Source organism: Lycium ferocissimum, chromosome 7 (genome assembly GCF_029784015.1).
Source record: "Lycium ferocissimum isolate CSIRO_LF1 chromosome 7, AGI_CSIRO_Lferr_CH_V1, whole genome shotgun sequence".
NCBI classification, from domain to species: domain Eukaryota; kingdom Viridiplantae; phylum Streptophyta; class Magnoliopsida; order Solanales; family Solanaceae; genus Lycium; species Lycium ferocissimum.
In genome coordinates this window covers 45,931,039-45,957,789 of record NC_081348.1, presented here as the reverse complement: position 1 = coordinate 45,957,789, position 26,751 = coordinate 45,931,039, and the positions used below count along the sequence as shown (strand labels likewise).

At 33.5% G+C, this 26,751-nt stretch overlaps 3 protein-coding genes across 5 annotated transcripts; 1 reads left to right on the top strand and 2 right to left on the bottom strand.

Annotated features, from left to right (window-relative positions):
* The first annotated feature begins 2,362 nt into the window (after positions 1–2,362).
* On the top strand, positions 2,363–3,505 carry LOC132062262 (uncharacterized). Its single transcript, XM_059454865.1, has one exon. The coding sequence runs from the start codon at positions 2,363–2,365 to the stop codon at positions 3,503–3,505; it is 1,143 nt and encodes a 380-aa protein (XP_059310848.1).
* A 1,765-nt stretch (positions 3,506–5,270) lies between these two features.
* LOC132065373 (uncharacterized) lies at positions 5,271–12,203 on the bottom strand. Of its 3 annotated transcripts, XM_059458746.1 has the most exons (13): positions 12,019–12,203; positions 9,474–9,642; positions 9,320–9,382; positions 9,112–9,217; positions 8,513–8,617; positions 8,365–8,441; positions 8,145–8,274; positions 7,483–7,555; positions 7,149–7,340; positions 6,520–6,640; positions 5,795–6,019; positions 5,654–5,711; positions 5,271–5,528 (listed from the first exon to the last, which is right to left on the bottom strand). In XM_059458746.1, the coding sequence occupies exons 1-12, from the start codon at positions 12,093–12,095 to the stop codon at positions 5,664–5,666; spliced, it is 1,386 nt and encodes a 461-aa protein (XP_059314729.1). In that variant the 5' UTR covers positions 12,096–12,203; the 3' UTR covers positions 5,271–5,528; positions 5,654–5,663. The 3 variants fall into 3 exon arrangements, with proteins under 3 accessions (XP_059314729.1, XP_059314728.1, XP_059314730.1); XM_059458745.1 differs by having other exon boundaries at positions 5,271–5,711; XM_059458747.1 differs by lacking the exon at positions 12,019–12,203 and adding an exon at positions 10,359–11,443 and having other exon boundaries at positions 5,271–5,711.
* Positions 12,204–14,396: 2,193 nt separating this feature from the next.
* LOC132065372 (protein NUCLEAR FUSION DEFECTIVE 4) lies at positions 14,397–16,694 on the bottom strand. The gene has a single exon (XM_059458743.1). The coding sequence runs from the start codon at positions 16,328–16,330 to the stop codon at positions 14,585–14,587; it is 1,746 nt and encodes a 581-aa protein (XP_059314726.1). The 5' UTR covers positions 16,331–16,694; the 3' UTR covers positions 14,397–14,584.
* Between the last annotated feature and the right edge of the window lie 10,057 nt (positions 16,695–26,751).

The following is a 26,751-nucleotide window of genomic DNA, read 5'->3' as shown; positions in this document are numbered from 1 at the left end:
TGAGTGCATTCCACGGCGTGTCAACGCGGGGGTGAATTAAAATGTAGTTAGCCAAGTCTAGGGGTGTTTTTAAGTGTGACAATAGTTCAAGGACTAAAGTATGAAAACGTGTCAAGTTTAGGGGTGTTTTCATCACTTCAGCCAGCGAATAAATGCATGACATATATTTGCACATAATCTTTAACAATTAATTATGGTTAGTTAACATGTGTCTCAACTCATTAAATCACTTAACTGTAGTAAATTTACCTGATTTGGTGTAAACATAGAATGTTTAAAGTCATAGAGCCCGTTTGGATGGGCTTAAAAAAAGTGACTTTTATGTATAAAGTGCTTTTAGAACTTTTAAGTGCTGAAAGTTATTTTTATAAATAAGCAGTTGAGTGTTTGGATAAAAGTGCTTATGCTGAAAATAAGTTGTTGATGTGTTTGGTAAAGAAGTGTTGTTAAGCACTTATTTTCCGTCAAAATACCGAAATACCCTTAAAGTCAAGTTAACACCATAATAAGTTGCTTTAAAAGATTTTTAAACTCTAAAGTTGATTCAAATCAAAAGTAATTTATATTTTAAAATCACTTCCACTATAAAATGTTTATTTAAGTTAATTTTTTATAAATACAAAAGTATACTCTGCTTCTTCTTTCCACAGAACCATGGACACCTTCATTGTTGGCTATGGTAAAGGAAATCTAAATGTTGGCATGGCTGATAGAGAATCGATGACGGATGTGGTATGTGAGTCATGTGTATAGTGCATGCCTTACAACAAAATGTGCAAGTTTCTTTTGTTTGCATCAGCTGGTCTAAATTAGTTCATCTACACTTTGAGTTTCTGGATCCAGGAACTTCAAGGTACCACTGGACTCACTACTCCTTGGTGTGACATTCTTAAAAATTTCAACAATATATATACTCGAAATAAAGGCATAACACAAATCGATCACTATTTAGATGATGTCTAGTAGCTCCGAGTTTTACTAATAGCCAAGATTATAAGTTTTATTAACAAGTCTATCTCCCCAAAATGCACAAAACATTCAAATCCTCCAATCATAATAATCCAAAACGGAGTAATCTTGATTTCAAAACCAAAAAAAAAAAAAAAAAATCAGAAGCAGATTCAGCTCCACCATTCATAATAATCCAAAAAGGAGCAATCTTTATCCAAAAAAAAAAAAAAAAAATCAGCCTGCTATCTCTCTCTCCCTAAAACTGCTCAAAAACTCAGCAACATTAGGAAAAATTAATTAAAGTATCAAATAATAGAAGTTCCATACAGATTTGACTAGACCCATCAATCAAGAACTAACAAAGACCAAAAAGGGTGCTCAAAAAACTTACTCAAACAGTCACCAAGATTGAAAGTCTCGTTTAGTGACCAAGCGAGTAATCGGATGAAGCTTTTTTTAGTAGCAATGTTGTAGAACCAACTAATTTGGACCATGCTGTGTGGTTAGTATATCTGTTGAGTGTAAAGCTAAATTACAATTTAGAAAGCAAAATCAAAGAATAAGGAAGAAGAATACCTTAGATCGGTAGAAACTTGAAGAACTCAAGCGATTTTCAACATTGATTTTAGATTTACAACCTTACATTTTTTAAAAACTCGGCGATTTGGGAAATTTTAGAGAGAGAAAGAGAGTGAGTGGGGAGTGAAGAAAGAGCCCGTTTTGGAGGTACCGGTTGTTGTAGAAGATGATGAACGAGAGATGGTGGAGGCTGCGTTGTAGAAGAAATGAGGAACGATGTGAATTTTAGGGTTTTTAGCCGAGAGGGTACTTTGGGAATTAAAATAAAATATAAGGGATATAAAAGTAATTTTCATGGTCAACGAAAATGGCTTTAAGCCATCCAAAAAAAAAAAGTTAGGATTCCCAACTTTTCATTTTTGGGTGACTTTAAGCACTTTTTGGCTTAAATTTAGCATTTTAAGTTGATAGCCAAACACTACAATAAGCTAAAAAGGGCTTATAAGTTGGTTTGACCAACTTATAAGCCCATCCAAACGGGCTCATATTATTAACTGATGTTGGAAGTGTCTGAGAATATAGAAATCTGAAAAGCCAGGTTTGGGAAACGCAAAACATTAAGATACTAATAAATATGAAAAATTTGTAAACGTTGTTATCAAGAAATTACAACTAAAAACGTGAATTTCTAAGTTCATGAACCATAGTAAGTTACTTGACAATTCCGAAGCAAACTTTAAAGGAAGACGGAGAATAACAAAAAGAGATTTGAGTTTTCCCATGCAAGCACAGGTCCTTTAATCTACCAAAGTTCTTTGAAAAAGACTATCCTCTGTGTATATATATATATATATATTCTGATTTATTTGGATATTGAAAATAAACTGCACACATGGATACTCAATTAACATTAAGAGACTGGTCAAAGCTTTCGGATTTGACACTCGACTTGATTTTTCGAAAGTTGTCTTCTGTTTCTGATTGCTTATGCTTTAGTGCTGTGTGCAAGCCATGGTTTTTCTTTGTATCCAATAATTACGATGCCCTACAACAACGAATCAATTCAAGTTCCATCGAAGAAATGCCTATGCTAACGATCTTTATAAGTACAAATAGAGGTAACTTATACAGTGTGACCAAAGGTAAAATAGTCTCAGACCTTGAGCTAACATTGCCTTCCACTAAGATATGTTGCGGTTCTTCTCATGGTTGGTTGGCTTTTCAACAGTCTGATTCTCTTGCTATCCATCTTATCAACCCTTTCTCCAGTGAGACAATTGGTCTTCCTAGTCCTCATGATCCTGTCGATAAAGTTACTCTATCCAAGAATCCTTCAACCAATCCACATGATTTTGAGGTTGTTGCGACGTTTAAGTGTCGGGTCTGGCCTTATCGGTTGGCTATCCTAAAACCTGGTAGTAACACCTGGGTTTTCACTCCTCATCTTAATACATCACCAGACCACATTCATGATGTGATATACTATGACGACAGATACTATGTTGTCACTTATAGAGGCAGAGTTTTATCCATGAACAAAACAACTTGGGATTTTAAGGTGATTAATGGAGAAACATTAGCTATGTATTCTGATATTCCCACGAAATTTTATCTAGTGAAGACCACAACTAACGAGCTTCTAATGGTTCAAATATCTAATCGATGTGAAATACTAAGTGATGAGCCAACAAGTGTTAAGATTTCCAAGTTGGTAGTAAGCCAAACGACCCAAGAGTACATGTTTGCAGAGTTGGATGACTTGGGTGATGAAGCCTTGTTCTTGTGTAAACACAGTTCTATGTCTGTTTTGGCTTCCAACTTTCCGGGATGTAAAGCCAATTCTGTATACTATATAGATGTTATGGTGAAGTCAATAGGAATATTTGTGATGGACCTTATACACTTTGAAGATGGCAACTTCCACACCCTTTTTTCTTTCAAGACGGCAAATTTATTTGATGATCTTAACATGCCACCAGTGTTATGGATAATTCCTACTCCAAAATTTACTAAAACTTTCTTTAGACACGGTTGATTGGCTTTTCAAATGTATGATTATAGATTGTTCGTCGTTAATTGCTAGGAGGAAGCCATCCATCTCCCTGCTCTTAGTTAGCGTTTGCTATATATGCATGGGATATGATATTATAATTAGATGGTCATAATGATAATGTCTTAATTTTTGGCATTACTGCAAAGAATATTATTCAGACGATAATCATAGTAAGATAATGCGCGTTCTTGTAGAAAATTATGTAATTGTATTTCAATCAACATGGCACATCACATATTTATTTAGGCAAAATACATCAAAACACCCCTGAACTATACCCGAAAAGTCAATATCACACCTAAACTAAAAATGATATTACACACCTAATATATTTAAAAGTGATAGATACATTATGACGGTTGCATTAGGGGAGAGTGTACACACTCTCTCCCCACGTCAGTACCACGTCCCACGTCAATGCCACGTCAAAAAATCCTCTAATTTTTATTTATTTTATTTATTCTTTCACAATTTTGCTTTTTTTTTACTTTATTAACAAAATTAAAAATTTTAAAAACTAATTTTCCCTCTTTCATTTCACCACCCCCGCCTTCCCTTCCACCTTCACGCTACCCCCACCCCCCAAATCCTTCGCACCACCACCACCGTCACGCCGCCCCCAAATTCTTCCACTCTTCACTTCGAAGTACCCAAACTGATCTCTAAAACATATCTCTGAAACCCGACGACTGTGGTTTATTGCTCCTAAAATCAAAGAAAACGTTGTAATTTTCTCTCTGTTTACCTACAACCCAATTGCAGAAGAACTCATTTTGCTTAGCCACTAGAACTGGTCCAAGACCATCAATTCTTTCTCATAATAATGTCCAAAACACTAAATTGAAACCAATATCTAAAAATTGAATTCAACAATTTTTTAAGAAAAAAAGACCTTTGATTGTGCGGGAAGACGCCTAAGTTGCTATGAAGAAGAAGGCATGTTGTGTTATGACAAGTTTTTAGAAGTAAATTTAAGGTTACGCCTCTTTGCAAAACCCAAGCATTGAATTCCTCACAATCCACGGATCCAACATTTGGTTCTATTGAACCCGCCCTTTTGGCTACCGTTTGTGCTCACAAATTTGTACCCATTGTCACGAGAAAAAAATTTAATATATGAACCGAAGTGGAAGAAAAAAACAAGAGGAATTAGAGGAGGAAACAAGAGAGAAGACGAGTGGAAAAGGGACGGGTGGCGGTGGATTTAGAGAGAAGCTTGATAATCCCTTCATCCCGTATATTTCGTTACTATTTAGGTGGCGGTGGATTTAGAGGAGTAAACAAGAGGAAGATGGAGTGGAAAAGACGGGTGGGGGTTGGAAGGAAGGGATGGGTGGGGAAATGAAGAAGAAAGGAACGCGTGGGGGAGGGTGGGGAAATGAAGAAGAAAGGTATGGGTGGGGGTTGGGGGTGGGGGTGGGATTAAAAAAAATATAAATTAAGTATTAAAAAAAAGAAAAAATGAATTAATTTTAAATAAAACGCGCCTATTTTTTAATTATTTTTATATTTTATGCCACATCAGCTCTCAGGGAGTAAAAAATATCACTTTTGAATATATTAGGTGTGTAATAGGTCGCTCGTATAGTTTAGGTGTGATATCGACTTTTCGAGTATAGTTCAGGGGTATTTTGATGTAATAAATTATAAAGCAGCAACTTGATAAAAATGATACAGTTGAGCAGAAAGGATTTAAATAACTTGTTCATGCATGATGATAAACAAGCACCAAGAGAAGAATACCAGATTTCAAAAGAGAGCATCACTAAACCACATCTGTCTTAATATTCTCTCCACAAAAAAGGTACGAAATTGTAATGCTGTACAGTGCAAAGCTGCATAGGAGTACATGTTCCATCTAGTGAGGGGCCAGAATGACAAAAAAAACAGGCAGATCAATACCAAAAATTTATCAGTAGAAGATGGACACCTAATGAGAAAGAGTACTATCAGCTACTAGAATAAGTCTTCTGGTTCCTTCAAGAATCGCCAAAGCATCCCACGTCTGTAGATTATACATCAAACATATCGATATCTTATGCTAAGAGTTAGTTACTTTGTCGTCCCTGATTCACTGTAGGGAATTTCTGCGCTAGGACAGATACAAGTACAAAATCTACAAGTATAAACCTTTAATAAGTCATGTTGTGGTCCTGCCTTGAAGAAGATATGATGCTTTACTACGAACCTAACAAAAGCAACAAACGTCAGCAGAAGTCCGAAAAACAGCTAAGATGATTAAAAGTTGAAGGCGAATTATCTTATTGTTACCTTAGAAGCATAAGACCTCAAATCTGTGCTAGTGATTTGACAAGAACAGTTTCTAAGGCACGCACTCCACATCTCACTGATTATTGGTTTATCTTTTAACAATGGGTTGCAAAACAGCCAGTTCTCTGCCAGAACCAGATGAATATACATTTTGAAAATATCACAATTCTTATCCTTCAGATTAGTGGAGGTTAGAGATCTCAAAATCTGTTCTTCGTCAAGTAGCTGCATGAGAATTAAGGTAACGTATACCCAAAAATTGTTAGCTTCAAGAAGTAAACACATTTCAACACCCGGCATGACAAATATATGACGATGACAAGCATGATGAGGCACCGAAAGAATATTTAAATGGTACTCCCTACGGATCAAAAAGAGTGTCCACTTATCAAATCAAGAAAGAATTTACCTTATTTTTCCAGATTTGCACCTATTAAGTGCTATGTGATCAAATCTCAATACCTATTTGATTAGGGGCAATTTAGTCAAATTACCTCTTTTTGTCTAGGAGTTGGTATTTTCTTAAGAGGTGTGCAAATGGCTAAATGGACACTCTTTTTGATCCGGAGGGAGTAGTAGTTATAGTCTATGTTACGTGGACTCTTAAAAAAAATGTCGACGGGTACGTGTCGGATCCTGCATTTTTGGAGGATCCGACACGGGTGCGGCAGCCATTTTGGAGAGTCCGAGTAATTTAGATTATAGTAAAAGCACATCAAAGCTACCTTGTTATCAAAACATGCTACAAGAAAATGAAAGGCCAGCACACTCCTTAGATGCTTGGAACGAGTAGCCTCTCCAGCTACGCTCTCCACAGATCTCAAGCAGTTGACATCAGTAGGAACTCTGAAGTAATAACTTGTGCAATCATATAACTCGGATGCATTGAGTATTAAAAGAATATGAAATTTCTAAATCTACAGATCCACCAAAGCAGGTAAATGAATAACAATTACTAATACTTAAGATGCAAAAGCATCAGAATAGAACAATTTCAACTTTTAACATGCTTAGCAAATCAGCCACAGGGACAAGTAATCCATATAATTTTTTTCACCCTCTACAGCAATGATAAAATGAGATTCAAAATGCATTTTTTTCCAGCTGAAAGGTGTATATTCCAAGTTTGTATTCATATGCAACTTGTCGGGTTCTTCCACCAAATCTATCTCCTCTTTCCACTTCTCTCTTTCTAGTTAAGTGGAGAAGGGATAAGATCCCTCCATTCTTTACCAAAAAAAAAAGGGATAAGATCCCTCCATGGGCAGAAACAATTGAATACTGGAGCTACTAAAATAATTTAGAACGCAATCAAACAAATAGTAAGATTATTGAAATGTATATTACAACGAACCTGCAGGTGAGGGATTTTGCTATTTTCTGACAGCTAGAATGGAATACATCGTCACTAAAGAAACTAATAAGCGAGTGCAAGCAATCCTTCAACACTAAAGATAGGCCAAGAAGTTGCCGGTCTAAGAAGAGACAGATCACTGAGGTAATCAGATCTTCTACCTCCGAAGTTGAGAAAACTGAACGTGTCGTCCTACAGAAAAATGAAAAAGCAAGATTGAGATTTAAGGTAATGCCAGGATTCAGGATGGACATAACCTTAAATGTTTCTGATCAAAAGTAGGTACCAAAGTACTTCGTATTGAACATGGCTCTACATCAAGTATTAGAAATACCTTGCTTGGCAGCAAACAGAAACATACTTTATCCAGGTTTTGATATTTTGAGGCGGTCCAGCAGAATCAGACTCTAAGACACAGCATATAAAGTTGTGAGAATTTATAATTGATAATTGGCCTTTGTAAATACTAAATAACACTATACTAGTAATGAAATCCCAAGATCCTAAGAAACTATGTTCGTCCTTCTTTAAGGTCTAAAGCCAAATTTGCAAACTCTAAGAGACTAACATAAAGACTCCTGCTAGATTCTTAAATTACGTTGGTACCTTGCATACCCTTGCCCATTTTACAAGCCCTAGCTCGCATTATCGCATTTCCAGTTCGATCCAGAAATTTTGGAAATTTATAATACATAAATTTAGCAACCAATATGTGAAGTGAATAACTTAAACCTTATTTGAAAAAATATGCACACACATTTTGCGCCACAATATTTAGTACCCTATAGATGAGAGAGACCGCCACTGATATGCCCTATCCCCACTACTCTTCTGCCCATAGTTCTTGGTAGAACTCCCTAGCAAGCCAAGAATTTATGGTTACTACATAAAAGTATAGATTGAAGCAAATAAGCTATACACTGACTAGAAGCTTGATTTGCAGAGGACAATTATTGCTCACAGGAAAAATCAGGCTAAGGTAGAAAATTTGTCTACCTCCATCCACAATTTCCATGCTGGCTGAAGATTTGAAAGGGGAATCCAACAGAAAGCCATATACTTCAAGTGCTCGCATCAGTTCTGAATGATTCGGCAACCATTCCATCTCAAACATTACTTGATCAACCTTACAAAGCATGAGGAGAGAAAAATAACTTAAGAAATCTGCATTGATAAACAGATGATATTCTATTCACCATGGTGCAGAGATGAAAACCTGATTTTTAGGTAACAGAATAGAACACCAAAATTCACATGCTGCCACCCTCAACTCTTCTTTTGGTGAATATAACACTGAGAAGGCATAAGTCAATTGTAACTACATAATTTCTCAGTGTCGGTAATTGGAAAGAATTGCCACTCACTGAGACTAAATGCCCATGCTCCTATGCATTTTTCAACTCGACAATCATTAGTGACCAATTTCAAAAGCCAACCGTTCACAAGCAATCCCTCCAGAAATGCTTCTCCTGCAATAGCATCATGGGTATTGAACCCCACAGTTGATCCGATTAAACTAATTAAATAACTGATTTGAATCTTCTAAGAACTTGTTCTTTAGCAATACGTAGGATGAATTCAACATAAAGAGAGAAATAAATAAAAAAAAGGGTCCGACCCTCCTCAGTATCACCTAGTAAGAGGCCGTTTATTGGAATAGAAAATTTCAGAAGAATTAGGTTTGAATAAATTTCCTGGGATCCTCTTCCTTTCGAACTACAAACATGGGAATTGTTGAAATAGCTCTTTGATTGAAAGAGGATGATTCCTATAATACATCACTCCAGTCGAGTCCAATGGAATTTCAAATTTTATTTTTTTCAAAACGTGTTGCAGAACGAACTAGAAAGTGAATCGTTCTGAAGATAGAGATTCATTAAGAAAGCATAATTGTGATCGATACCACTAGATTTTTTTTAAAAAAAAAAAAAAAAGGTGGGGAGGGGAGGGAAGGAGACAACACCTTCTTCTGTTTTGAGTTCAACCAGTGAATTAACTTCATGCGCTATGAAAGATTGCAAAAGGACACAACTCCTAAGCTCAGGAAATGTCAGTGGGGGTATAGATTTCTGCAGGTCAGACAGGAAAGGTTATATATTACAATTCATTCAAACCCAAGATGCCATCAGAAAAAAATGAATGCTAGGCTCATCTTAGTTCATAGATAAAACCTGGCCCCCAAAAACTTGAAGACCCCATAATGGCATCTGATCATCAGTGCTTATTTCATTCATCTACAAAATAAAAGAAAATTCAATGTTGCCAAACATTAGGATCAAATTGAGAACCATACCCAACTGGAAGAAAGGAAATAAAGATTCATACCTGTTGTTGGCATTTGTTAACATAGTCATAAAGCTCTGCTTCTCTGGTATCATCATCATCTGACTCATCAGACTTCTGGATCTTTGCGCGTTTAGATTCCTTCTTAGGTGTGTTGTTCTTCACTTGGTAGAAATCACTCAGAAGATCATCTAAGCCGATTACCTTCTTTCTAGAAATATTAGTTGAAACAAAAAAAAACCATAAGGCAGTAATACAGCATTAAGACCATTCAATTGGCTGAATAAAGAACAATGGAAGAGATGAATAAGAAACTAGCCTGTATCCAGTGTTACTTTTCAACCAGGTAAAATATGTATACTCACTATGTATTCACTATTTTAGAGGGGAAATAAGAAAAGAAAAAACATAATGGCTATATGCTGAATCCGGTAGGATATCCTTGACTGCTAGAAAGTCTGGAACAAGAACCAGCTAACATTTGTTATTAGGACTGGTTCTTTTTAAACTTTTACCTTTTTTTTAATTCTGGGATAAGTAATCCAATTGGTATGTTTCACATAACATAACAAATTAAAGGCATCATCTACTTCACTCCTAGCAGCTTTTGTCCAAATAATAAAAGAGCCCAACGATAATTTTTCAGATCCCCAAACACCAGTGTGGCACATAAATTTTAGCTACACTCGTATCATTGGGTCTGCTGAAGTAAATGATTCGACAAAAAAATATGAGGTCATCAAAGCATGCGGTCCACATGATATCCCTATAGAGGTATGGAAGTGTTCTGGAGAAGTTGGAGCAACATGGCTTACCAACTGTTCAATATATAATGTTAAGGAATGGAAAGATGTCAAGCAAGTAAAGAAAAGCACCTTGATTTTGATATATAAGAACAAGGAGATATCCAAAAGTTCAAGAACCTACCTGGGATTTGAACTTACGAGTCATGTGACGCAACTTTGGGAAGGAGTAATAGACTAAACAGTAGGCTAAACCGAAAAACCTCTAGTATGATTGCATCTAGCACCGAATGCCTACTTAAGTTGCAAATCTAAAGGTAAACTTCATTACCAGTAGGAAATCCTTCAGCCATCTAAAGCAGTTCTTCCAGCGTTAAGAGAATGTTGTAACTGATGGTTTTGCAAGTTTGTCTCAGATAAACACCAACTACGATAACAATTGCAATCATAGAGGTGTACGATTAATCTCACACATCATGGAGGTGAACGAATAATGGTAGGCGTATCTCAGCCCTAACTCAAGATTGTGCTTCTATACCACGCCTAATCTCTCCCACGGTCATAACATTAATTCTTACACCTTTCCTCTCACCGACTTATATAACAAACAGCCTGGAGGTTAATTCAATTAGAATTAGAAGCTAAGACTCAGTCCAAGTGAAACTTTTCCAATAAATACATAATACATAAAAGAACAGTTCAATTATCTTACACCGTGGAATTTAACACTACCAGCTTACTTAAAAGTTAATGCATGTAACTGTAGTAACTAGTAAGCATGGATTCATAACCAAAATAATACTCCCTCCGTCCCAAAAAGATTGTCTTCCTTTCCTTTTTAGCCTGTCCCAAAAAGATTGGCACCTTTCTATATTTAGCAACAATTTAACTTTATGAGATGATTTACAACCATACAAATATCTAAGGCTAGTTTTGGACCACACATTTCAAAAGTCTTCCTTTATTTCTTAAACTTTGTGGCAAGTCAAACTAAGACAATATTTTTGGGACGGAGGGAGTAACAAAGAACTCGCAACAACGAATTAAACTACGCTGCTACTTCACAAATTTTACTCGGTGCTTATAACAAAAAATTTATACTCCCTCTGTTTCAATTTGTTTGTCTTACATTCCTTTTTAGTTTGTTTTAAAAAGATTGCCACTTTCCTTTTTTGGCAACTGACATGTTTAAGATCACAAAAATAAAGGACATTTAGGTACATTCTACATATCTTTTATGTAAGACAACAAGATTCAAAAGTCTTCTTCACTTTCTTAAACTCTATGTCAAGTCAAAACTAGACAAACAAATTGAAAAAGAGGGTTATTGTTTCTTTTCCAGACTGCTTTGTCATGCTTTATTTAGCATTCTTGCCTTGGCATTTAGCATTCTTGCCTTGGCTCCGTTTACTTCTGCTATTTCTTTTTTTTTCTTTTTTCTTTTTTTGTGGGGGGACTGCTGTGCTTTTTGCTTTTCTTTGAGCTGAGGGTCTATTGGACACAGCCTCTCTACCTTCACGGTAAGGATAAGGTATGCGTACACTCTACCCTCCCCAGACCCCACTTTGTGAGATTACACTGAGTATATTGTTGTTATCGTTGTATTCATCAAAACAATAAAGTACAATACGATACGATATAATACAACATATTATGAAACAACTAAGGGGTCAGTGTGTATCACTTAAAATTTACACAAAAATGTTAGAAAAGACTCTCTAGTTACTTGATTAAACCACCTATAACTCAAACCCTAGATACCCATCATCTAATATTTTAATCTAATCAACATGACAAACATGAAAAACAAATAAAATTGTTTTCTAAGGGAAAAAAGAACTTACTTTTTCTTGGTAACTATAGGGCTAATATGTGTGGGTTCTTCAAATTCAAAATCCAAAGGTTCATCCATTTCTGTCATCTTTAATTTCTTCAAATACAAGAACTAAGCACAAATACACCAAGAAAAGTAAAACTATTAATCTGTGTATAATATATGGTAGTATTTATTTCTGTGCTTATGAAGATTTTGAATAAGGAGACAAAAGGTCTTAGATTTCTTTTATAACCTCGGCTTTGCCCGGGAAAAATAAAACCGTGTTTCTTTTTCGTTTGCATCCTTTGTTTTTTGGAGGATTTGCACTTTTGGCCTGCTGATTTTACATTTTGCCTTTGGGACATGTGTTTGGTGAAAACATTTTCCTAGGAAATAAGTGGGGTTTTTACTTATTTTTTGGTGTTTGATAAATATGTAAAAAAATATTACTTTTTCTGTTATAATTTATGTGATACACTTTTCTTTTAAACCTGTTTCAATAAGGATGATACATTTATATACTTCGAAATAATTTAACTTAAAACTTATATTTTTTACCCTTAATGAAATAATTTATAACCACATAAATATCTATGACTTGTTTTAGATCACAAGTTTCAAAAGTTTTTCTTTTTTTCTTAAATTCCTGCCTAGTTAAACTATGAAGATTTTGAACGGAAAAAAAAAAAAAAAAGACAAATGGTCTTAGATTTTATTTTATAGCCTCGGCTTTGCCCGGGAAAAATAAAACCTTGTTTCTTTTTCATTTCTTTTTGGATGAATTGCATTTTGGCCTGCAACTTTTCCATCTTGTATCAGCTATTTTTGGAACGAGGAAATGATAAAAATGGTCTGTTTGGGGATAGGTTTAGATAGTCGCTCAATATATTATTGGGTAGCTTTTGGTCCTTTAAGTTTGCCAAAAAAGAGTAATTTTGGTTTCCGTCAAATTCAAAATGTTTGTCTTACTTTTCATTTTAATCCATTTCAGAAAGAATGTCTCTTTCCTTAATTGGCAACTCGTTAATTACAATTCTCCACATGACATGTTCAAAACCACCAAATTAAAGGGAATTTTGATATATTCTACATAATTTTAGTTTTAGACCACAAGATTAAAAAAATCTTCTTTACTTTCTTAAAGCTCGTGCTAAGTCATAACCAGATAATTATTTTGAAACAGAGGGAATAACTATTTTTATTTGTTAGATTTGAGGGAACTGCGAAATTGCAACACAAAAAATTGCAATATACACTAAAAATAGCAGAAGTTGCACATTGAAGAGCTACACCAAACTCTAGAAAATAAGCCAAAATAGTAGTAGAAACTAAAAAAAATTATACTTGTGAGTTTTTGCAAAAAAAAAGTTATTTGATATTTGATAGAAAGGAAAAATGCTCACTTTTGATAAGTTTAAACGACCAAAACTGTTGAAGAATATATTTAAGAGACCTGTGAACCTAAACCCAAATAGTAGTAGAAACTACAAAAATTATACTTGTGAGTTTTTGTAAAAAAAAAAAAATTAAAAAAAAAAATGTTATTTGACATTTGATACAAATAAAAAATGCCCACTTTTGATAAGTTTAAACGATCAAAACTGTTGAAGAATATATTTAAGAGACCTGCGAACCTAACCCCAAACGTAGTACATCATTTTTGTTATTACATCTCTTCTTGGTACAACTATTAAGAACTCCAATTTTGAAACTGGAGGGTGACTTATCTATTTATGTACTTTCTTGAAATATTGTTAATATCTTTCACTGACTTTTGAAAAAAGGAATCCCACAGCCTGATAATAGCACCTGTTTAAGTAGTGAGTGTTATACGAAAGAAATTGCATCTAAACTATCTTGAATTAAAAGTTTATATTTGGCTCAGTTCAAGTTTGATATTTAATCATTTGAATGACTCATATTGATTGGCTTATTTGCTCATCAAACTCTCGTTCAATTATGTCCAGATCAAAACTAGTCCTATTAATTGAACTTTTGCTCGTTGGAACTGATTACCTGCACTAATTTATACATATCAAGGACCACCAAAGATTGTGGTATGATAGATGAGATCTTTATTGTGGTATGATAGATAAGTGTTTACTTTTCGGGTTCAAGTCCTAAAAAAAATCATGATAGGGAATGTTTCCCTTTAATGAGTCTTACGGGGCGTGAATATAAATTAGTCAGAGCCCCACAATAACTATCGGACGTTAGAAACAAAAACAAAGACATGCCAAGGATATGATCTACTACTACTGTCTTTTAGCCTGATTATTTTAACCTGTGTGCCTCCAAAAAAAACAGACAAACCTGGCCTGTCATGAAATTTCCAGCCAACTCCCTAATTTGTAATACCAAATTGCAGAAAATCTCACAATTTTTAATGTTCATTTTCTGCTCAACTGGTCAACAATATACTATATTTCTATGAATGCATACACAAACAGATAGACAAAGACCATTTGCCTTTCAAATCATTGATACATAATCAATTGATACATAAATTATCAAGAAAAAACTACGTATTACATAGGCCAAATATTTTGCCCTACTTAGTACATCCTAAAATTTTTTGTCTCTTCAAAATGTTCTTAGTGTATCCTATTGCTGTTTGTTGAAGCCATTTCTGCCTCAGTTGCCTCAGCTTGCTCTCTGAACTTCTTGTATATATCACCTTTATAAAAATTCCGAGTCCTTGCAACCAAAATCAACGAGGCTAGCGCGCCAAAAAACACGACACTTGCCAAGATAACAAAAGCCTGTCGATAACATTGGTTCCCCATACACGTCAATTCTTTAACAGATGATCTAGTTAACCCCTTTTTCGCAAGATCCTTCAATGCCTGTCTATCGTAAAGCGGTCCAGTAACCTTCACATTCAATATGTATGAGCCAAGAGGACTAGCCAGTTGGCCACAATTGAACAATGTGGAGTAATACTTTAATCCGAAAAGCTCAGAAATGATCGAATACAACAAAGGCAATTGCGCTCCAAATGAGAACCCGATTATCACTGATGCCACGTAGACTGCTCCCGGAAATGGGAATGCGATGAGTAGAAGGCCAATGCAAGATAACAAAAGGACTAATGTCATCATAAGTGTCCTAGGGAATTTGTACTTAACAAGTAAGGTCTCGGATACAAATCCTGCGAAAATTCTCCCAAAAAAGTTCCATATGCTAAGAAGTGACACAAAGGACTTAATTGTTGTTGTTGGATATCCTAAAGACTCTCCGATTTGTCCCAAGTTATCGACAGCTGTCAGGCTCGTCCCAAGTCCACAGAACGTAGCAACGAACAAAATCAACATATCGGTACTTAACAATGCTTGTAATATGCTATAATCTTCACCTCTTGCTGGTTTATTGAAGAAAATATCATTGAACCAAAAACACTTAGAATTATTAGTATCTTGACTATCTTCTTTCTTGGTTTCCAAGGCTATAGATTTATCTTGTTTCTCTAGTACTACTACTACTTGTGGAGGATCAATAGGCAAATTCTTTCGACGAAAGACACCTAACTCTTCTCGAACGAAAACTAAAAGAGGGAGAAATAACAACGCACAAGCAATAGTGGCAATTACAACATAAGCAGCATGAGTAAAATGAATTGCTTTTTCCACCAATGTCATGACCATAAGAAATAATGCTAGCAAAATTGTTATAGCCAAGCAATAGTAGAAAACTCTAAGCTGATTCGGCTGCTTAACGACTCTCATTTCACGAACCACGTACACGAAAATCACAGATATTGCAGGTGGTAGCCAAGCTATAAGCAAAATGAGTGATTTAGCATCATTTCCATATACAGCTAAGTATAATTGTGTCATTATAGCACCACTTAGACCAGTGAACCCTTTCAATAAACCTATCATGTTTCCCCTACTTTCAGGGAAGTTTCTAACAGATGTAACAAGAGCCCCCGTATTCGCGAAATTCTGCGAATTGGCCCCTAAACATATGTACATACACATAAGCCAAACTTTTGGTTTTGAGACTTTGCGAACAACAGAGAGCCATATCATGAAATAGCCAGTGAAATTCATGGCTGCACCAACTAGTAAAACAAACCATGTTGGAGTTATTTCAGCTAGTAAACCAGAGAATACTCCAACATTAGCACCAAGATCTTTAAAGAATCCTAAGAGATTAAGTGTTGTTTGGTCATATCCAAGTGAAGCCTTTATTTCTTTAGAGTAAGTTCCAAACAGATAAGTAGCACCTGCTCCAGCCATGATGAGAAAAGAGGCAAAAAGAGAGAACCACCTACCTTGAACAACATGATTGGTGAATTGCAAAATTTCATGGCCTTTGCCCATTGGCACCTCTCCCATATCTCTCCTGATGAAAAAGTATGTGAAGTAAACAACAAAATGAAGAGAGAATAATCTTTTAAGTACTACAGCATACACTTGTCTTGGTTTTTGTGTATTTTATAACCAGATCCAGTCAAACTCGGTAGCTTTGATACAGATGTTGTATTTGTGTTAAAGAAATCAATTTCGAATTTAGTAAGTTATCTTGCGTGGAATTTATAACCTATAAACTTAAAATCTTGAATCCGACTCTTTGTATTAAATGCAATTAGCTCATGTTGGTAAGTGAGTGGGACAGATCTACAATATAGTTTGTTGTTCTGTCAAACTAATACTAGTTTTGAGACAAATTCTGTATTTGTGTTAAGAAATCAAATATCTCGACTCTAGTAAGTTGTGTTATCCTGAAATTCAGAACTCATAAATTTAAAATTATGGATCCGACTCGGGGATAAAATGCAATTAGCTCATGTGGTAAGTGAGTGGGGCAGAGAGTTGATGGAGAAATCAAACTAATCAAGGACCACTTGAGAGGTCAAAAGAAAGATGATTGATAACTGTGAAAGAAAATACTAATATAAACAAAGACCAAGACCAAAGAATGATTAAAATACTCAATCAGCCAAAAATCTAGGAGCCTTTTATGGCTGGCTATACTTAAGAAAAGAGAGTTAGAAAATTGTTCTTATCCTTTGAGGAAAAAAAGGTTTCTAATTTCTATATAGTAGATGGTCAAAATGACATGATAGGGATTTTCTGGTTGCTTCCTATAAATCTTCTGTAATTCAGATTATTTCATGCTCATACTAAATGCAAGGACACTAATAACTAACCAAATTGGGAGATTTAAATGGCCAAGGACACTAATAACTAACCAAATTGGGAGATTTAAATGGTCCTTTGGCATGAACTTCTTGTGTTATTAATTGAGTTTCTCTTTTTAGTTTTATAATAATAGAAAGGAAGCTAACTTTTTGTTCCAAAAGTACTGTCTTTTTTTATGGAAAAACGTTGAAGTTCCGAGAGGTGTGACTTAAATATTCGATTTGCTATACAACTGGATTCTGGCTCAAATCCATTGCACGTTATCATGATTCAGACTGTCCTAATAGCACATGTTGCTCGTACTCTCTAAAAATGTTGTTGGGTATGTGTTGGATCTTTCGAAAATAATGTATTTTTACATAATCTAACACAAATTTGACAATATTTTTGAAAAGTCCGAACAACATAACTTATTGATCATATTAAGCGATTTTCTTCAACTAGTAATTAATAGACTCAAGTAACAACACTTATCCACACATCCAAAATATGGCTTTTGCTAATATGACAAGGGGAAAGAATTGTTTGTCTTTGTGATTAGTGCGCGTTGGACTAAAAGGTAAGCTTGGATGCGTAAATTACCACACAAAGAATGCGTAACAACAACAATTATTACGTCTCAATTTCAAATAAGTTGAAGCTGACTTTATAATGACCAATGATCATATTTGTTTCCCATTCAAAATTCTCAATAACACAAGAAATTTGTTAGCGCATTACAAAAATTCTCAAGTCAAGTAAAAAACCTCCATAGTGAATCCTAGATCTCAAAAGGTCACAATTCTTGAAATTTTACAAGGAATTGCACGAAAGGCACGTGCTATTATGTTATTCAGACTCTTTAAAAATGTCTTTGGATATGTGATGGATCCTTCAAAATTATGTTTTTTTGGAAGATCATATACAACAGAAATTCTACTGAAAAATCCGAAAGAACATAAAGATGCAAAAAATGGTAGTTGTGTCAAGGTCAAGAAATATTGGTATATATCATGTCATCTTAATATACCACTATATGTCTTGGTTCTATAATTGACACTTAGAAATAGTACTTTGTTTCAAAGTGTGGTATATTATCCTGTATTTGTTTTGGCCGTTTGGGAATGGTCAAAAGTTGCATGTGAAAGAGGTCACAAGATACATCCAAATCTCAATGTGAATATGAAAAACAATAATGAGAGTTGTTGAAATATCAAAGCCCACAAAATATCAAAGTCCACTTACCATAAACATTCATGTGATAGTGTGGGGCAGAGCCAGAGAAAGTAAAATCCACTATAGTATATGTAATACCCTTTCTCGTGACCATTATTTCCGCCAAACTAATAGCACACTTCCTAAAACTTAAAAGTGCCAAAGGGGAAGTATACTGGAGCTAGGAAGAATTTTAGCTGGCTGTCCCTTTTAAAAAAAATTGTTTAGTAATTTTTTTGGACATAATATATAGGTAGACACTTAAATTTGCCTTTACTGTCAGTTGGACACTCCAACTTATAAAATGATCATCTAGACACCTCAACTCGTCTCCACTGTGTCAGTTGAACCCTGCAACTTACAAAATAATCATCTAGACACCTTCAAAATTTATGTGTCCACGAGACACAGCGGGGATGAGTTGAGGTGTCTAGATGTGCATTCTCAAAGTTGAAATGTTTAGTTGCCAATAGAGGTCACGTTTAGAAGTCTATTTATGTATTATGTCTCTCTCTTTGTTTTTTGTTTTTTGTTTTTTTAATATGATTTAGGTGAAATATATCAATGGCCTTGTAAATTTGTCCATAACGATCAAATCAACACCTTAGCTTTGTTAATGACCAGATAGACACTTCTGTCTATCTACTTGACACAAGTGTCTCGCAACACCTCACGCTGATATGATAAGATATTTGCTCTTCACACGCGAGGTTTAATGGATTCGTGTACTCACGAGACACACTTGTGTCAAGTAGAGGTGTCTATCTGGTCATTGATAAAGTTAAGATGTTTTGTGATCGTTGTGGATAAATTAAAGGGGCGTTTATATATGTATTTCGCCTATAATTTATAGAACTTTTAACTAATAGTTTAAAAAATCTTTTTGAGCAGAACTGATTTTATGAAAAGGTCTTAAGGAAATCCCTTTTACGTGCCTATCCTCATTTGCCAATCGTTTTTTTGAGTTGATGTTTAACTTGCACCTAGAGGATTGAATCTTTTTTATATTGATGTTTAACTTGCACCTAGAGGATTCAATCTTCTTTGAGATTTATTGGAAGTTTCTTTTTTAAGCCCATTCACAAGTGGCTAAATGGAAATCTGCGTGTTCCTATAGTTATGCTAACCCTTTTCTCTCAGCATTTCATTCGAAGTAGTCGAAAAAGTCTACAGTTTAAAATTTTAATTGGGTTTTAACTGTAAACCGGTAGGGTTGAATCGGGTTTAGTAGGGACTAATGACGGATTGGTCCATTAAGGGCATAAATGCCCCATTTTTTGTCACAACGAGGTCATAAAACTGCCACTTTTCGAGGGGCAATTTTGATCCTTTTCCATATAAATTAAAAAGTATATGTATAAGGAGAATAAAGAAAAAAATGGAATGGAGAAGATCTTAGGAGCTATAATATAGGATACATATTTTTTAGAAATAGAAAAGATATTACCGATAAAATAGTAAAATGATAGGTCGTACCAAGAGTGGTTATCCATGCACTGTTACGTAAATCTCAAGGCAAACTAAAAAACTAATGTCAAATGATGGAATCTTATAGTATATATATTTTCTTATAGTATATATATTTCCTAATATTTTTTCAACAAACATAAACAAAAACTAAATCTTAATTTTCAGTTGTGATAGAAATCTGTAACTTTATTTAGTATTGATTAATCTTCTTATTTCTTACTCCCTCCGGATCAAAAAAAGAGTCCACTTAGCCTTTTTTTCTTGAATAAAAAAAAGAGTCCACTTAGCAAATCAAGAAAGAATTAACCTTGTTTTTTCATATTTGCCCCTATTAAGTGTTATATGATCAAATCTCAATGTCTATTTAATTAGGGGTAGTTTAGTCAAATTACCTATTTTTAACTAAGAGTTAATATTTTTAAGGGGTGTCAAAATTGAAAGTGACTTTTTTTTGATCCGGATGGAGTAATAATTAGTCTGCGAGATTACTCTTAAATGGACAAATTTTGCTTATTGGGCCGTCGAAATAGTTCAGAGTTATATTTGGGCTTTTCATTTTCTGTTTGGGCCTTAATTGGCTTGGTACTCTTTGTTTAACAACATTTGTCATTTCGTCGCATGAATATGTTATAGTTGAGAAATGATATTGTTTGAGGTAAAATTTACCAAATTGTTCGTAAGCTCGAGGCATTCCATGTTTTAGTTAGGAGTATTTTTGTTCAAGTTTTTTTTTTTTTTTTTTGGGCATTAAAAGTGGATACTTTTCAATTACAGTCAAAACTGTGGCTAAACTTTGATTATCGGCTCAAAAACTGATCATCCACCTAATTTTTACCTTCTTAGGTTCACATGGAAAATGACTTTCGATATTCCTAAAATGATAGTAAAGTCCAAGAAAGCTATAGTTGATCGATCCACTTAAGAGGTTGTAGGTGCACATTTTACAATTTTGTTTCCACATTTTACATTCTTGAATAACATTTTGTGTGCGACTAGTCATTTAAATCTCTAAAAATTTAATTATTTTACGAAAACGCTAATACAAACATCGAATTGTAGCTTAGAGGCATTAAATATAGAAGAAATTGCACGTTGGGATGGTTTTTAATTTTTTCCCTTTAGCAATCGAACTTGTGTAGCGGGACAAAAGGTCACAAGTCATGTAGAGCATAACTTGTGGGCTATAATGATGCGAAAACATAAACTTATTGCAACAAAAAAAGTCATTGGGGGAGGGGGGGTAATTAAAGATCAGCACAAAATAGGGGAATAAGTGTCAATGACCCACTAATACAAGGTAAGCAAGAAAATAATGTATTTATCTTGTACGAACCACAAACAATATGATATTGGATTTGAGATTTTTTTTAAAAATAGTCCAATTCACTAGATTTGGAGCTATGAGTATTTTTTTTTTTTTTTTAAAGTAATGGAGTAAACAAACATAATACGAAGGTCCAATTCACAAAAATAAGAGTTTTATTTTTAGTTGTCGTCGCTAAAAATATAAGTTTTATAGTTTAATTAGAAATAGATAAAAGGAATAACATATGATAAATAAAAGAATTACACTATACAATGTGATTTTGTTAGAAAAAAATAACTATAACGTGATGAGGTTTTTTACAAAAAGAGACGAAGAGAAACAAGTTTAATTCATGTAACCCATAAGAAGAAATTTGGGTTTTGTTAAGGCCCATTTTAAAAGGCTTCCGAATGTTTTTTGGTTCAAGAACTGATTTGCATCAAAACAAATTTTATAGATCACCGAAATATACAACTTTCATAATATTTTTCTGTTTATAAAAGTATCACATCAAGACATGTTTATGCATACAATTTTTACTCCCGTTGATTGGATGTGAAATCTCTTTTGTCAAAAAGTCAAACTCCCAAGTTATACTGTTTCAATAAAACAAAAATACGGAAATCAAAAAGGAACTCTCAAAGGAAACGATGATCATGTGGCTGCTAATGGAAAATATGATGTTTTTGAAGCGGAGTTGTGTGAGCTAAATATGAGAAGTCCCCTTCGATTCGAGAAGAAGGAAATGAAGAACTGATATATAAGTAGTTAAGTGTCATCAAACTAGAGTGTACACACTAAGAGAGTGTTGACGAATATTTTTTAATATTATCTTGTTTGTTTTTTTATTATAAGTACATCACCATGGTTGAAGGATCAAATAGTTACATGGATAATTGCTTACAACTTATTAATCACAATTTCCTTGCTTTCCCTTTAATAAGCAACCCTATTTTAAATTTTTCTGCTCTTTGTAACATTGAGTGAGAATTTGATGAGAATATGATGGATTTGATTATACCAATATATTAATCAATTCCTTCCACCAAAAAGCTAAAAAGGACCAAATTTACCGAGACGCAAAAAAAATGATAATCACTATATGAAACACTTGCATTTTTCTCAATCTTGTCAAGCCAAGGATTTAAAGGTTGTATTTGCATCCATGATTGCGAACTAAAAATAGATAACTACACCGTTGGAAGCAACATTTGAATGTGTTTTGTTTTTAGTTTTTTTTTTTTTTTTTTAATAGTATTTTGTTATAGCATCAAATGGGTTCAATTTCTCCAAGTATTTCTTCAATACTCCTTTTTTTTCCTTCAATTTTTCTTTCCATTCTTGTTTCACTTGCTTTCTTAATTTGCTTCACTTTCCTATTGTAAGTGTTTTTTTGGTTATGGGTAACAAGAGCTTTTGTCCCCCAAGCCATCGGGTTAAAATGAACATTCTATTAATTTTCTTAAAGTCAAAATTTTATACTTATAACAATCACTCAAAGAGATGTCATTGCTATCTTATTATCTATCCCCCCTCCTTCAGAGGAGGAACAACAAGAACTTTTTACTCATACGATGTACGTATAGCAAAGAAGCAATATGTAAGAACCTTTACTAGTTTACCTCTTGTATATGATTCAATAAAATTATTCTAAATATAGATAATGAAAAGAAAACCTTCAAAAATTTTTTTATAATTCCTCTTTTTAATGTGCTAATATCTAGACTGTATGTACAAGCACATCAAAATACAATTATATTTTAAAGACATTATTAAGTAAATAAAAATATATTTTTTTTATAAATTTTGCTGTTTAAATTAAGTGTAAGTAATAAAATAAGTCAGCAATAATATCGTAAAGAAAGTATGCTTTCACATGAGGACATATTAAAGACACACCATTAAGTGAATAATTTAATATAATTATCATAAATTATTAGGTAACTTTGTGATCACACAATTCAAACATTATCATTAGTGGTTTCCCTTCAAGAAGACAAGAGTAAATGCAAAAATATTCTCTGCTAATAATTCATCACATGGCTTTCCTCTTAAGTTTAGAGTTTTCTTTTGTTATGTATCCAAAATGTAAATGTAGAGCTAGCATATACATGTGCTAACACAGCTCACACTCCACATTCTGTAGGGTCTGTTTTACTACTGGTATTTGCTCAATCATATGCCTCAAAGCTAAAGTATTAGTATTATTATTATTTTTTGGTTTCCAATTCATTGTCTCAGTAGGGTCTCTTTTACTATTGGTATTTGCTCAATCATATGCCTCAGTGATAAAGGATTAGTACTATTAGATAACTTCCATCTTGAAACTTTTGTGGCGTTTTTATAAGATATCCACGATTTCTCTCTATTTGTAATCCAATACAAAAATCAATTGGTTCCATTAAACTAGCTATATGTTGTGTATTATCAACGATTATTTTTTGGTTTCCAATTCACCGTCTCTTATTCGTTTTGAAGCACTGGTTAATTTAGATTCGTACCGAGTAAAAATTCATTAAAGAAAAATGCTCTCTATTATAATTTTTTAATTCCCAGAGTTCAAATCCAAATCCGAAATATCTGATTATGAACGGAGAAATCATATCCATCTCATTATAGACTGAGGTGATATACTATTATGATATTATCAGTGACTTAACATGCAGGGAAGGGAATCTACAAACCTTTCAATTGTTATCCGGCTTTATGATGACTTTTTTGAGTTTATGGGTACATAAAGGTCCCATTACAATTATGGCGTTCTCATGTTTCTTTCTTTCTTGATAAGCCAAACCAATAAAATTGTACTCTCATTAAATCCACCAATTATGTTACAAAGTTCTTTCCCATGCACACGAAAAATTGGTCCTAAAGTATAGTTCTTCATTCAGGGTTTTTGTCAATGGATATGACTCCTCTCTTCTTAATCAGAGATTTTCAGATTCGAGCCTTAAAATAAATAAATTTTTTGATAGAAGTCTTTCTCTCTAAATGCTCTATGTACACAAATTTTAAATTAGGCCGCATAAAAGTCAATACCGAACATTCAGTAAAAAATATAAAAGAAGTTCTTAAAAGTTTATAATTCCTTTGGCATAATTGAGATTCCTTCTAACCTTAATTAGAGGTCTTGAATTCAAGTTAGAACAGGAAAATTTTCTATAATGGAAGTTGTATAACATTTATTATTGACGAATTCAGATTAGTTGGAGACAATGGACTAAAGCAAACCAACCAAAAAATACGATGTCTTACAACATTTTAGCTAGGCGGCTAAAGAAAAATTCCTAGCCATAACCTGTTCCTCCTTCAACCATGTTCTTTTTCTTCAAAAAGTTGGTTGATTTATCCATGAGTAATAATCTACGAGGTGATTAATACTCAATAAGCAAAGTAATATGATTACTAATATGATAAGAGTAATTATGTTATGCCACATAACCTAGGGCCTTGATGGATTCATGATTGTGATTTGAACTTAAAAGTGTACACAATATGGTCCAACAATCCGAAAAAGGGCAAGTTGTGAGTTGAAATGAATAGGGCACATCAATGTTTTTAGGTTATTGTGTTTGTGGGGTATACGTTTTGGACTTTGGTATATTTTATGTATATAGTTTAAATTGTCGTATATGTGGACCCTCTCTTTAAGTCTTTTTTATGCTTAGAAGCAACCTCGTCCATCATCTTCATTGATTTGGTAAATTAGTAGAGAGTTATTTTACATTAGCCACTAAAAAGAAGTGATGGAAAAAGAAGGAAGGAAAAGATTGGTGAAAATAAACTTTATTTCATCTTTTTTATTCTTTAAAAGGAGGGAAATATCTTCTATTATTGTATGTCTTTTCTGTTCACTTTCTTAGTTTCCAAGAAAAGCCATGAATATAATGTGGACAAAAGCCTAAAATTAATGGCAGAGCAAGAATTCTCATTAAAAAATTTAAAATATAAAGCAGCAAACGCACAAAGAAGTAAGAAAGATTCAACATTTACGTGCACATGCAACGTAATTTTTCAGCAAAGAGGTTTCGGATAAACTCATTGTACGTAGTCCCTATATAGCTTCACCCCTGGTTGCAACAAGGCTTTAGAAATTGATCACTCTACTTATTTGTATTAATGTGTTTCCAATCAATTGTTTTATAATTTTGGAGGTTAAATTTAAAAGACTAACCTTTAAAAAAAAAAAAAAAAAGAGAGAGAGACTAATCTTGAACTTTTTCTTAATAAATTATTTTGTGTAACAAAATTAAATAATTTGATAGTGTACATCAATTTTAGTTAACAAGTGCCTCCTTGGATGGTTTATGTCAAATATCACATTTGTTGATCAATTTTAAGACACACAAGTTGAAAAAGAGTTTAAGAGATTGTATTAGCTCTTTACATTGGACAAGTTGAAATTTGACGTGTGCACACGCTATTAATAAACTTTACGGCGTTCTACAATGCTATTGGATTTATTAAATTGACAGCTACCTAATGTTTTGTAAACTTTCACTCTTATATTGATGAGCATCCTACTTTTTCAGTCATACATGATGAGCATCTTACTTTCCCGTTTTATAGGATTCAAAGTTCGCATATGTAGCTTGTTACTACAAAATTATATTCCTATTCCAATTATTTTCAAAAAACATGTAGTAACAAATAATATAACGGGATCGGAGTTGCAATCTAATGATAATTATAACTAATAGTTATGCAAAATTCAGACGTAGGATTTCAACTTTCAATTTCCGTTATTTACATGTTTATTTTCTGATAAATGATTACTACGAGTTATATTAGAATCAATATTAGAATTTGATCATTTATATTTGTTGTCACTAAGGTGGAAAACTAATAAATAGATTTATTTCTTGATCATCAATCGAATCACTATTCGTTGACCCGTGATTCTTTTTTATCGTCAATTCAATCACTATTCAATAACAACAACAGCACAACATACCTAGTGAAATTCAATCAGCGTTCCCATTTTTTTTTCTTCTTTACTTATTAATGAATAGATTTCTTTACTTTCACCAAAATAAAAAAAATAAAAATAAATAAAAAACACACATAAAAAAAAAAAAAAAAAAAATTATATATATATTTTTATTAATTTGCTATTTGCTAAACCATCATATATTGATATTAAGGCAGCTCGATGCATGAAGTAAGTCATGAATGACTTCGGAGTGGACATGACTCACGACTGATTTTATTAAAATTTGTTAACACTAGCTTTGATCCTTAAACATATTGTAACTTATTTAGGCTACTACTATCACCCCATTAAATTAATTAAATACTAGAAGTTGTGGACCAAATCTACTTTAGAAAATTCCTTAATCTCTAAGTGAATGCCTGAAAGAGACTTCCACTAAGATTGCTATTGATAATTACTAATCTGAATAACTACTACGTGGTTTATTAATTTGGTGTTTAGTTACGTTACGTATAAGATAAATGCATCAATTATAGTTACCTATTCGAGTTGTTTATTGTATTTGTTAGGCGCCATAATTTAGTTGGGCTTGATGATAATCTAATATATAATATGGAGACAAGGGACAATGACGTTGTCTAATTTCAGTTCATTCGATTGAGTGCATTAGACGTAATTTAGTTTTAAAGGATAATGCATATCCATAACATA